Genomic DNA, 14,489 nt, shown 5'->3' with positions numbered 1-14,489 from the left:
TCGCGTGACACCCACATTACGCGTTAGTTATTTTCTCACATAATGTTACGATATCGATATCGTTGCGATATTAATGGGGCGTACCATGGCTTTTCTTTAGATCGCGGATTTCTGTGTATTTATGCGCGATTCGAAGCCTCAGGATGTATATGATATGAATATTTTGTATTTGATAGAATACGAGGATTGTAGGAGAAAAATGTAAAATTCTTCATTATCGCATTTTATTATCGACGAAGGGTACAAAAGTAACGAATTCCTTCGTTTATCGATCGTTTCGAATTTCTGTAGCTCGAATTCTTCTCTAGTAGAATTACAGAATTGCCAAATGATCCGTTACAATTTATATGTAAGGAACACAAAATTAACGAACTCTTTCCATCATTTTTGCTTCATATTTCCTTTCCTTGGATTTTCGAATCGCCCTGTAATTACATTTCCATAGAATCGGCGAAGAAATCAACGTTTACTTTTAATCCGCTTTCTCGCCAACTACTAGCCTTTTCCATCTAAAATTTGTTTATACCTCAAATTAGCGAAGGACCTAACTACTAAAATTACTAATACCTATGATATCTAAAATGCTAATATCCATAGCATCTAAAATATTAATATTTATCTATTTATTTGAAACATTAATATTCTAGATATTACAGATACAAAGTAGTAATATTAATAGCTGCAATATCTACAAGACTAATATTTATCTATTTATTTGAAACATTAATATTCTAGATATTACAAATACAAAGTATTAATATTAATAGCTGCAATATCTACAAGACTAATATTTATCTATTTATTTGAAACATTAATATTCTAGATATTACAGATACAAAGTAGTAATATCAACAGCTACAATATCTAAAATATTAATAGCTGTAATACCTAAAGTACCAATACCTACAATATCTACAATACTAATATTTATCTATTCATTTGAAACATTAACATTCTAGATATTACAGATACAAAGTATTAATATTACAGCTACAATACCTAAAATATTAATAGCTATAAAGTACCAATATCTACAATATCTACAAGACTAATATTTATCTATATATTTGAAACATTAATATTCTAGATATTACAGATACAAAGTATTAATATTAATAGCTGCAATATCTACAAGACTAATATTTATCTATTTATTTGAAACATTAATATTCTAGATATTACAAATACAAAGTATTAATATTAATAGCTGCAATATCTACAAGACTAATTTATCTATTTATTTGAAACATTAATATTCTAGATATTACAGATACAAAGTAGTAATATCAACAGCTACAATATCTATTAATAGCTGCAATATCTACAAGACTAATATTTATCTATTTATTTGAAACATTAATATTCTAGATATTACAGATACAAAGTAGTAATATCAACAGCTACAATATCTAAAATATTAATAGCTGTAATACCTAAAGTACCAATACCTACAATATCTACAATACTAATATTTATCTATTCATTTGAAACATTAACATTCTAGATATTACAGATACAAAGTATTAATATTACAGCTACAATACCTAAAATATTAATAGCTATAAAGTACCAATATCTACAATATCTACAAGACTAATATTTATCTATATATTTGAAACATTAATATTCTAGATATTACAGATACAAAGTATTAATATTAATAGCTGCAATATCTACAAGACTAATATTTATCTATTTATTTGAAACATTAATATTCTAGATATTACAAATACAAAGTATTAATATTAATAGCTGCAATATCTACAAGACTAATTTATCTATTTATTTGAAACATTAATATTCTAGATATTACAGATACAAAGTAGTAATATCAACAGCTACAATATCTAAAATATTAATAGCTGTAATACCTAAAGTACCAATACCTACAATATCTACAATACTAATATTTATCTATTTATTTGAAACATTAATATTCTAGATATTACAGATACAAAGTATTAATATTACAGCTACAATACCTAAAATATTAATAGCTATAAAGTACCAATATCTACAATATCTACAAGACTAATATTTATCTATATATTTGAAACGTTAATATTCTAGATATTACAGATACAAAGTATTAATATCAACAGCTGCAATATCTACAATACTAATATTTATCTATTTATTTGAAACATTAATATTCTAGATATTACAGATACAAAGTATTAATATTACAGCTACAATACCTAAAATATTAATAGCTGTAAAGTACCAATACCTACAATATCTACAAGACTAATATTTATCTATTTATTTGAAACATTAATATTCTAGATATTACAGATACAAAGTATTAATATCAACAGCTGCAATATCTACAATACTAATATTTATCTATTTATTTGAAACATTAATATTCTAGATATTACAGATACAAAGTATTAATATTACAGCTACAATACCTAAAATATTCATAGCTGTAAAGTACCAATACCTACAATATCTACAAGACTAATATTTATCTATTTATTTGAAACATTAATATTCTAGATATTACAGATACAAAGTATTAATATTAATAGCTGCAATCTCTAAAGCAATAGTAATACCTGTAATATCTAATACCAATCTATTAGCGAAGGATACCGGTGAACTGTTTCGATCATCGTAGCTACGATTATAGAACGTGCTCGTCACGGCACCGTTTTGCTCGACCCGAATTCGACGAAATCGGCATCGACGCACGTTCGAGCGTGACTGCACGTAATTTTCCGCGAGATTTACTTTAGAGAGCCTTCATCGTGGGAGAAAATGTTAATCGTTTCAGTCGTTAAGCAGGTTACTCTCGTCGTGTTATCTGCATTTTCTAATCTCCTCTAACGGGCAGGAGTTTTCAAAGTCCACAGCGAACTTGTGTGACTCGTCCTCCCTTCGTGGCTGGACTTGCGGCTCTCTTCCAACAATTTCTCCTGAGAATTTCGCGTTTCCCTCGTTTCCACGGTGCTTTGTCAAACATGGCGAGCGCGACATGGCAAAGGTCGCGTGTTATTTGACCCAGATTTAGCGAATTTTTTGATTATGCCAGCTCAAGCGTACGGAGACGTAGCGTTGAACAGCGTGCAAACGATCTCTGCTGAAAATTACGCGTTTATTTCGTTCCGTTCGTTTGTTTCGCGTTAACCTTTTAAAGCCTGTTATTACTAGAAAATTTCTGCTGTCCTGGCTGGCGTTTCGGTTTAATACGTTCGTTTTTGTTTCAGATACGAGTGACGCGAAACAGACGCGGTTAATCGTTTCATTATCGTTGGACCGCGGATTCTTACTCATCTACGATACTAATGCGTATTACGGTATTGTTACAACGTACAGATTTAAAAATGCAAAGATGCATAGAATACACGCAATGTACAGCATCGTGTAAATGTACAGTAAAATATTCCAAAGTGCAATACCTGTCATAAGTTTTACTGGGCAAAACCAATTACGTAGGTTCCATCTCTCTTAGCTCTTGTCATAAAAATAGGAAATTGCGTAACAATCCGCGCTGCAATTATCCGTTCACAGCTGAACATTACCGCAATGATATTAGGTACTGTACTATTACTGAAATGTTTTGCCGCCATTCGCTATTACGATTATTAAACGAAGTATAAAATTGTTTATTATTGTTGAAAATGACAACGCGAGTCCTCGCTCGCCATCTATATGCTGACGGCTAGTTACAAAAAGAAGTAACTAGGAGATATTACTAGATACGGTCGATAGACCAGATCGATAGTTTAAGGCTTCCTTTTCGTTCGTTCGTTCGTGTCCCTTCCAAGTGTGTGCCATAGAGGTTTTTCGACTCCGAGAAGCGTGGTGTTTATCATCCGAATAATAAAGTAACAACTAACGCGATCCTACCTCTAAATATAGATATAACAACAATTATGTTCGCGATGATCGGGAACGAAGGACCCATGGGAAAAGGAGGGAATATCGAGTTTCAGTAATTCTTAGAAGACGAAAATTAATCTTTCTTATCTTCATTCTATGCCGTAATGTGGCGACTTCGTATCTTCTCATATATCAAAATAGAACATGCAACGCGTTAAGCTTGAAAAAAGAAAAAAAAAAGGAAGAACGAAAAATATTCATTTTTCGTTGTACACTACAATTTCTTGTAACCATCGTAACACTCGGAAATTGATTGAATGATTTTTGAAAATCGCAAGAACGCAGGAGCGTACCAAAAATGAACCTTGAGCCACCTTGAACTAACGTAGCATTTCTATTCGATGAGAATGTTAGAAAAACAAAATTCATGCAATTATGAAATTTCATTTACTCGATAGTCTGTAAGAGCCGGGGGAATAACTTTCCATCGTTTCAAATTCCTCGTTGATCGACGATAATGAAAGGATCGTTAACTGGATTTTCCAAGAAAACGATCTTTATCAGCAACGTTTCGAAAGTTGTTTTCACGATGCGCCTCTACCGCGGTGTTTGCCAACTGTTCGTCGCCTGTTTGCCATTTATTTGCATGTTCGCGAACATGTTCGTGAAACGTAGTTCTCTGAGGCAAAGTTCCTGCAAACACGGTGACACACATAGACAAGCGTAGGTGCTTGCTTCAAAGCTTCGCCTGAGACTATTGTTGATGTTCGTCAAATGATAAATTATAGTTCAAACACACGCTCGAGTTACCTCGTTCGACGTGTCTTGCAATGCTTAATGAATTACCGCTAATAAGAACGCGTAATTGAACGAAGAAATAGTTCAACTTTTTCACGCTCGATACACCGAGTATTATTTCTAATAAATCTGTTCTTGATCTTTCGTAATCTTAACACTAGAACCACCGAAGCTATTTCAACCAAAAGCAGTGAAAATGACTGGTCTTTAAAAAATAATAATAAAGTAATAATAATAAAATAATAATAATAATAAAGTAATAATAGAATATTTTTATATTTATTGATTTATTACATTCTTACAGAAGCAATTCTATGTTATGCAGTACATTTTTAGTGTTATTAACGATTATCCCTAAAATGATCCCTAAACAAGGGTTGCCACATTTATAAAATTGTAGAACCAGTCGTTTTCACCGCTGTGGTATTTCTAGCGTCAGCATCTAGCGATCTAGCGATCGATCCGCAATTTTCCCGATAACTGATATCGTCATATCGAACGATACGCAGTACAAATTTTAAAAACGTGTGGCAAGTTGTACAAAACGAGGAAACCGGTTAATTGAGTTCGATAAACGGATTGCAGGACCCTTTTACACTTTGACAAGTACCCGCCATTTTGACTGGTATTGGTATAAGTAGTCTTGATACAAAATTATTTTCAGTTTGAATACGTAAAAAACAAAATAAAATTCATTATATTATTCTTTTAGTTATCGCTGCGAAAGTCATTGTGAAAATAAAAAATATAACACGAAGTAGGAATTTTAAAATAAAATTGTAGAACCAGTCGATTTGACTGGTGTGGTAATTCTAGTGTTAAATATAATTTTATTCCTTTTCTTTTATATTTCACGATGAACAATTTGACGGTGATATTCCTAAACATTTGTTCCTTCAAATTCATCTACATTTTCGACCAACGAATTTTTTCCATGTAAATTGAAAAATAAGCCTTGATCGATACTTTTGTACGCGATTATTTCTTCGTTGTTTCGTTGTCTAGAATCTACCGTATAACCCTTTGATATTAAAAATCTGCTCTATATGTTTGATTGTTCCGAGGTATTCAGAACGTTGCGTTTGTCAGCAAACGGGTCCATTATGTTCGTAATCTAAGGCGACACGGAGCAGCTTAGTTTATCGTGGTGAAAGAAGAGCGTATGTATACGTATTCCAATGTCGGATAATCCGGGAAGAAGAATCGACGAAGCTCGATGGAAAAATCTATTATCCTTTTCTATGCGGCAGAAGGCAATCAAGTTGAGTAGCTGAAGATCGCGGTCGCATGCTCACGATACAGAAGCTCGTGGAGTTAACGCGCGAATTTATCCGCTCGGTGCACACGAACCCTCGTCCCAAGGCCGATGCATTCGCCAAGAAAATTCGCCACAGTTGCTCCCCAGCTTCGTTGAACGTGTAGCGATGGGATCAAGTTCAACGCGTGCCTATAAATCCGAATCAAATGCAGTGGCGATGGTTAACTTCATAAAATTCGAAGGCTGCTCGTACAAGTGGGTGCGAGGTAATTTCCTATGCAGAAACACGAAGAAGATTTCGAATAAAATTTGTTCGTTCCGAGTTTCGAATTTCAGGCAAACTGAGTTTGCAAATTTGTCAAGTATACTGCAACTTGGCTGATTTAGGTTTACGAGTAAACGGTCAGCAGCTGGCAATTCTACGCGCCACAATTTTCCGTTAAGTTAAAAATTCTACGGTAAAATTTATTTTCATTTTCGAGAAAATGAAGTTTGAACGTATTCAAAGGTCAAAAATAGTACGCGCGTACGCTGGATTTTCCAAATTTCAAACATCAGCCTAGTTTTGCGAAAACATTTCATTTTACGTTTGTCGCTTCTCTTTGGACGTATGGTAACTTGCCGCCGCTCATTTACCGTTGTCCAATCTGCAGTTAGTCACGCTCAAGTACAGTTGATAAATTTTCAAACTGGAGAACTAAACCCCCAACGAAAGAATCTTCCTGTATTTATTTTTTCGTATATCATCTCGCGTGCCTGTTATTCGACCGCACCCTGTTTAATGCGTTCCGTTCATTGTATTGGGTTGACAACTAAGTGATTGCGTATTTTGCCGTTAGGTGGACAAAAATCACTTAGTTGCCAACCCACAAAATCATCGGCCTTGTCAAACTGTTTTCCAACATCGGAATAAACGTACTCGCGAGTTCCGAAAATCAACTAACAGGTATCTCGATTTTAGAATAAATCGGTGACATAAATACTATACATTCTATTTGTATGTTTACGAGACAGAGTGATCGATTGTTATCAGCGTAGAAGCAGGTTATGCACGAAAATTACAATAAAACAGTTGGATTTCAATGACAAAAAAAAGAAACGATTTAGTCGAACTTATTCGACCAGAATTCCATGGTTATTTGCGACTAACTTCTCCACTTCTCAAAATATTCACAGACGGTTCGATTCTATCGCGTTTAACCGAAGAATCTACTGGAAAGTAGCGTTTCTTTTTCTCGAAATACGCATAGAAAGTTGGAATTTAGTCGGTTGATCTTCGAACTTAGTTGCGACGTATTGGATAACTTACTTGAGCTCATCGCTACCGCGGTGTGTCTCCTTCACTTTTCGAGTGAAGTTGGCGCCGGGCCAAAACGTGCTCGAACGCCGGTCCACGATTCGGAGAAAGTGCAACTTCTCTTCTCGCCTCGTGTCTCGTCGAGACTATTTTTCAAGGGCGAGTCGCGCCATCTACGCGGCTACTGATAATACATACGTATACACGTATAAACTTGCAACTGTTCTCCAGAATTTTCCTGAAATGTATCTACCTGCTATTAAGTCGCGTGTTCGCTAGCAACGTTGATGCAAGATATTCATAAACAGATGGCGACTATTCTAGGATTCTCTGTTTTTCGCTTTATACATTGACTGAAACTTTGATAGCGAAATTTCACGGGATATTGAAGTTCCTCGGCGGATAAATTTATGCAGCTTTCGCAGCGTTAAAACCCTTCCAAGGCTGTATTTTACGATAGCAAATGTTCCATTTTATCGATTAACAGAAATGATGGAATAGTAATGGTTCGAGTAGCATCGGTATAGGAAAGAAAGTTTTTTTGTAAAATTTCACGTTTCTGCGAATTTCACGAACGATATCTACGAGAAAATTTGGCAAATGGCATTTATGGGAATTTAGAAATATCGAGTCTCCCGAGACTGATGTTTGGGGCTAGCAGCGGAAAATTTATTTTATCAATTAGCGATAATAATATTAGGTTGTCCGAAAAGTGTCTTTCTTTTACAGACCCGTCTTTGACAACAACGCATCTTTATACAAACATGAAACCTAACCTGTCGAACGTTGTAATCTTTATCTTGATAGAACAAAATGGATCGTACGAAAGAAACTTTTCGGACGACCTAATAGAATGATAATAGGTCAAATATTAGTATCAACATAAGAAAAGCAGCTTTTTAAAGAAATGTTTTCATAAAATTACGAATAACATCGCTTCTCGGCCTTATGGCTAACGTCAAAGCGTAGCATCTGTACTTAACACTTTACCGACCGATAGCTTATTAATTGGTTTTTATCGCCGACGCTCACCGACCGATAGTTTATTAATCTTTCTCATTATTTGAGCAGTAATTTGTTATTTAGTACTAAAGTACCTTGCTCAGTCGCATCAATTGCCTTGCTTTGTAAGCTCCTATTGTTTTATACCAATTTGAAAAACTTGCCGTTCGCAATGAACGAAAAGAATGGTATTGCAGAATCTAAACCAAAACCAGGGAGGATCTGCGCCTGAGATGCCGGTAGGACGTGCGCATGGTGTTGAATCGCTAGCGGTCGGTAAATCGTTAAGATTGACTTTTATGCACACTGCACAACGTCGAGTCTTCGAAGATTGATTGTTCCGGATATCGTGACAGATCTTCTACTTTATCGATCAAATAGCGCGATAAAAGCGTCTGTATAGTAACGAGTAAACGACTCTGACAAAACTGCTGTTCTTTCCACGATTTCATGGTGTATTTACGACGTTGTCAGTGGTATGCACGGCTTTGTCTCTGGACGCGCGAATGATGACATCGTTTTTTGTTCTAAATAAACGCGCCTGCAAATCTTCACGTGTAAATTGCACGTGGATTCCATGTGTGCAGGAACGTCCGCCTTGTTGGAAGGCACTCGTTTCTGAAAATAACGAGCTCATCTGCCCGCCACAAATTAAATAGCAGATTTTACGCTAGAATTGCCTATTTACGATAAGTACGTAGATATTCAATATACAGGGTGGTTGGTAACTGGTGGTGCAAACGGAAAGGGGGTGATTCTACGCGAAAAAGGAAGTCGAAAATATAGAATAAAATTTTTTTTTAATTTTTCTATCGAGACAACGATCTACAGTGAGATCCGTTATAACGAGACGCGGTAAAGTGCACGCGTACCGAGTCAAAATTCAAAGTCGATTTTCTCGAAAACAAAGCCTCGAACGAAAAATTTGTATTCTATATTTTCGACTTCTTTTTATGCCTAGAATCACCCCCTTTCCGCTCGTACCACCAGTTACCAACCACCCTGTACAATGAATTATTACGATTTGAACGATAATAATTAGAATAATAATTAATCAAAATACTTAATTACATTTCTACGTGAATTTTATCTCTGGGAAGGCAATTATTTTGAACGAATCTTGTATTTACTAAGAGTGTATTTGTAGAATACAGTTGAACAACGCTAACGTTAAATTTAGCAATCTTCCAGTTCAAAAGTTATTAGGCGAGAAAGCTTGCAAAATTTGATATGGCTTTCTTCGTTTTATGCGTAGTAGATAGGATCGTTCGTATTTGTCGATACTATCAGCGTAATTGAATACTGTCTCCTGATGATAAGGAAGTACCAGTAGCAAGCCGAGTGAAATTAACAACTCCAAATGCGAATTTTTATAAAAAAACAAACTGTATTCGTTCGTTCAAGTTCGTTTAACCGAATGGATAAATTTTCTCGTTCGTCCATCTTTTGAAACAACGTTATGACTAAATAAAAATTTAACTTTTTTCCTTTAATTTTTTTTGAAGCGTAGACAAACGAAAATTCTAGGTGAACGAACGTGTACAAATCGTGGACAATCATGTTCCACTTAAGAATTAATGGAAAAGTTAATGGGAAGATAATGGAAGCCGATGGGAAATTTTTGTTAATTCTCCTTTGACGATAACTTACCTTCGAACGGTAGACAAACGAAAATTATGTTTGAACAAACGTGGACGAATCGCGGGTCAAGCGATACTGTTGCGTTTGTTTTTTCTACAAACTCGCATTTCGGCGTGGCAACTTCATCGAGCTCGAGTTACATCGGTACCGGTTAGGCTATATATATTTCTTCTTGGTAACTCTTACGAAGACCGTTATTTGATACATTGATTCGTATATTGTATTTTCATATATCATACCTTAGCGATATTCCGTTACTTTGAGCACAGTGTCTCACACACTTGTCGCAAAGGTTTCATTCGTTTCATAAGGAAATTATACTGCACGCCATTTTTTGTTTTATATTATTTTGCAGAATTATGTATGATGCATGTTCTGTTGGAACATAATGGATCATAATTTAATGAGATAATACGATGCATGTTCTATTGGAAGCAAATGGTTCATACATAATTCGATAAGATAATATGATGTATGTTGTATGCGAATAAAACGGATCATACATAATTCGATAGAGTAATATGATGCATGTTTTATGCGAACAAAATGGATCATAATTTAATAAAATAATATGATGCATGTTCTATGCGAACAAAATGGATCATACATAATTCGATAAAGTAATATGATGCATGTTTTAAACGAACAAAATGGATCATAATTCAATAAGATAATATGATGCAAGTTCTGTTGGAACATAATGGATCATAATTTAACAAAATAATATGACGCATGTTCTATGCGAACAAAATGGATCATAATTTAATAAAATAATATGATGCATGTTCTGTTGGAACATACTGGATCATACATAATTCGATTAAATAATATGATGCATATTTTATGCGAACAAAATGGATCATAATTCAATAAGATAATATGATGCAAGTTCTGTTGGAACATAATGGATCATAATTTAACAAAATAATATGACGCATGTTCTATGCGAACAAAATGGATCATAATTTAATAAAATAATATGATGCATGTTCTGTTGGAACATAATGGATCATACATAATTCAATACAATAATGATGCATATTCTATGGGAACAAAATGGATCATAATTTAATAAAATAATATGATGCATGTTCTATGCGAACAAAATGGATCATACATAATTCGATAAAGTAATATGATGCATGTTCTATGCGAACAAAATGGATCATACATAATTCGATAAAGTAATATGATGCATGTTTTAAACGAACAAAATAGATCATAATTCAATAAGATAATATGATGCATGTTCCATGCGAACAAAATGGATCATAATTTAATAAAATAATATGATGCATGTTCTGTTGGAACATAATGGATCATGATTCAATAATATTCTATGGAAACAAAATGGATCATACATAATTCGATAAAGTAATATGATGCATGTTCTATGCGAACAAAATGGATCATAATTCAATAAGATAATACGATGCATGTTCTATGGGAACAAAATGGATCATACATAATTCGATAAAGTAATATGATGCATGTTCTATGCGAACAAAATGGATCATAATTCAATAAAATAATACGATGCATGTTCTACGCGAACAAAATGGATCATAATTCGATAAAACAATATAACGTCAAACGATAGCATAGATCGCGTGTGTTTCTTCGTTTTTGAAAGATAAGACGCAAGACAAGATAAAGAAAGGAATTATAGGTGTTTTTATTTTGTCATCTCTTGTCACGATCGTCAAGATTATGAGAAGATTGAAGTGAAGAACCGACGAAAGACGATAATAGCACGACTATAGCGATGTATTTCTGACGACGTGGATTAATTCTAAGGTTGAATTAATTATCGAAAGCGGATTTAGTTTCTCAGTTTATCTTGAAACTATAGCAAGTATAGCTCGATCGTTTGCGAGATAAGACACGGTGGACGTAATTTGGCCGGTGTATCGTGGCGAATTTAATACTAGCGATTCCATTATTCCAGGGCAGGCTCGTTGGCTCGTGAACATCGTATCCCAGGAAAGTAATGAAAATTCTGCTGACTGGAATTTGTTTCCGGGTCAGCGGCTGTTCCTCTGAAACTAGTTTCTACGACGCGATAAGCTTGCACCAAGGGCGAAACTATACAACATCTAAAAACGCGAAGGGTCGCGCTACGATAAAATCTTTAGTCTGGCGAACAAAATAATTACAATGTTGTCTTTTTGTAATAAAAGTCAACACGGTGACTGCTTACAACCTCGCGTCACGCGTAAAATCTTTTCAAACGTCCTTAGTCTTGCGAAACTAAATTTTGTTCACGATGCCAAACGAGATAAAAAGGAGACCGGATTATAGTTCATTCTTTTGAAATAAGTAGCTAACACTTTGACTGCCACACCGAAATCACACGTTTCGCTGAGGACGCCACGGGAGTATTTTTATTATTCAAAGCATATAACGGCAAAATAATAATAAATCGACGATGTAAGACAACATTCTTCCCCAATGCACCGTTCATCTTCTTGGTGGTCACGGCTGACCTCTGTGGCACCTTGGTAACAGTCGATAGCGACGTATTGTAACAAGGCTTTGTTCATTTCAACAAACCATTCGCATTCGTTATTTCGTCGTAAGCAAAACGTGCAGAATATACAGTCGAAACGCGTAGAAGATATTAGTAAACAGTATTAGGATTATTTTTATGATTTCGACGAAACATTCGGCTGAAACGGTAGAGGTAGACAAAAATTATGTTTGCGGTGAACCGATGTTAGTGGTAGATCACAACAGAGGAAAATGTGCCGTAGATTTATCAGATCAAACGATAGCGTATTCTACACCACATAGAAGAACTCTCGAGTGGTACATAAAATTAGCCTTGGAGTTATCGTCAAATACATCGATTTCAAACGCGACGATACTCCATAAACAAGCAACAAAAACAAAAATCAAGGTATGCACCTTACATCGCTGAAACGTGTACGAGATATTTGAGGCGTTTGTTGGTGCCCACAAGAAATACTCTTGATGTTGAACAAAGAAGTTTATTACGCTATTAACAATCAATAGTCATCAATTAACGATTAACTATCAAGAGTTAATGATCACGTATCTCTAACTGTGTTTGCTTCTCTATGACACTAAACCTTCCGCACTTCGCAGCTCGGGGCAGAATGAATTCTTTGGTTCGAAACCAAACGGATTCTTTTCCTTGTTGGCCCTCGATATCCTCACTACGCACGCGTTTATTAGATGTCCGCGATGGTTGCCGCGTATGCGTTCTTCCGAATATTCGGCGAAAGAACCGTAGGGATATCGATGGATATGTCACGTAAACTCGAGGGCTGGATGATGGAATAAAACAGCTGAGTCGTAACGCAACTATTAATTTTGTTTGAATTAAACTCTATTATGAATTCAGCGATCGCAATGTGATACACACTGAATTGACATAAATCACAATTCGCTCCAACCACGTTATGTAAAACTTAGTTACACTGATACGTTAAGTACGCGACTGTTATAAGGGTAGAGACCGGTGAAGATACGTTGACTATTCTAAGGATACAGAATAAGCGAAGTGTTACTGACGATACTGTGTCTGAGGAAAGCTAGGGGTGGGTGTGTCTAAGGACACGGGACTATCGGATTTGTCGATGACAATTTTGGTTAGGGAAGCGAGGGCAATAGACACCGTCTCCGATTGGATAATAAGACGGTTGGTGGACCAGGAAGGGTTTCAGCCGCCCTCGTGAGAAAGTTGCTAACGGAACGTACCAGACGTGGGGAAAACTAACTTTCCGTGTTAACCCGTAGTAAACAATAAACGTAAAAGGAAACCTAAGACAAGAGATGCTCGCTTGGTCCCAAGGACCTTAACTATGGAAATTCCAAGACCCCCCGGTGGGTACTTAGGACTATTGAGGGTACGCGCCAAGGATGTGCAGACATCTGGGCGCCATCCTACCCGCGGTGTGTGACCTGGTCTCTGTTGTGAATTCACGTTATAGATACATTAGGCATGTCGGCCTTACCCTTTGTGTAGCGAAGCCGTTGGAAAGTTCCGTGGTCGAGGGCCACCACATATTAGTAAACAGTATTTGCTCATTCTATATATAATAGTAAGGTTATGTGCACACTTCTACCTTCAATTATACAGGATGTTTGGTAACTGGTGGTATAAGCGGAAAGGGGGTGATTCTACGCGTAAAAAGAAGTCGAAAATGTAGAATAAAAATTTTTCGTTCGAGGCTTTGTTTTTGAGAAAATCGACTTTGAATTTTCGCACGGTACGCCTGCACTTTATCGCGTCTCGTTATAACGGATCTCACTGTAGATCGTTGTCTCTATGGAAAAGTTAAAAAAAAAAAGAAAAAATTTGTATTCTATATTTTCGACTTCTTTTTTCCGCGTGTACCACCAGTTACCACCACCCTGTATAATAGTAAGGTTATGTGCACACTTCTACCTTCAATTATACAGGATGCTTGGTAACTGGTGGTACAAGCGGAAAGGGGGTGATTCTACGCGTAAAAAGAAGTCGAAAATGTAGAATACAAATTTTTCGTTCGAAGCTTTGTTTTCGAGAAAATCGACTTTGAATTTTCGCTCGGTACGCCTGCACTTCATCGCGTCTCGTTATAACGGATCTCACTGTAGATCGTTGTCTCGTAGAATCACCCCCTTTCCGCTTGTACCACCAGTTACCAACCACCCTGT

The 14,489-nt window shown here is 35.7% G+C and overlaps 1 protein-coding gene across 1 annotated transcript in view; it reads left to right on the top strand.

Moving 5' to 3' along the window:
* The window catches only part of LOC117211453, a 135,543-nt gene that overhangs the window by 13,737 nt on the left and 107,317 nt on the right, over positions 1 to 14,489 (top strand). Inside the window, exon 4 of the mRNA XM_033455349.1 lies at positions 3,213 to 3,302. Coding sequence (XP_033311240.1) covers positions 3,213 to 3,302 — 90 coding nt within the window. The remainder of the gene's footprint in view (positions 1 to 3,212; positions 3,303 to 14,489) is intronic.

Source organism: Bombus bifarius, unplaced genomic scaffold, assembly GCF_011952205.1.
Source record: "Bombus bifarius isolate JDL3187 unplaced genomic scaffold, Bbif_JDL3187 scf7180000007970, whole genome shotgun sequence".
Lineage (NCBI taxonomy): Eukaryota > Metazoa > Arthropoda > Insecta > Hymenoptera > Apidae > Bombus > Bombus bifarius.
Note: the sequence above shows the minus strand (reverse complement) of the source record. Positions and strands in the feature narration are given on the sequence as shown.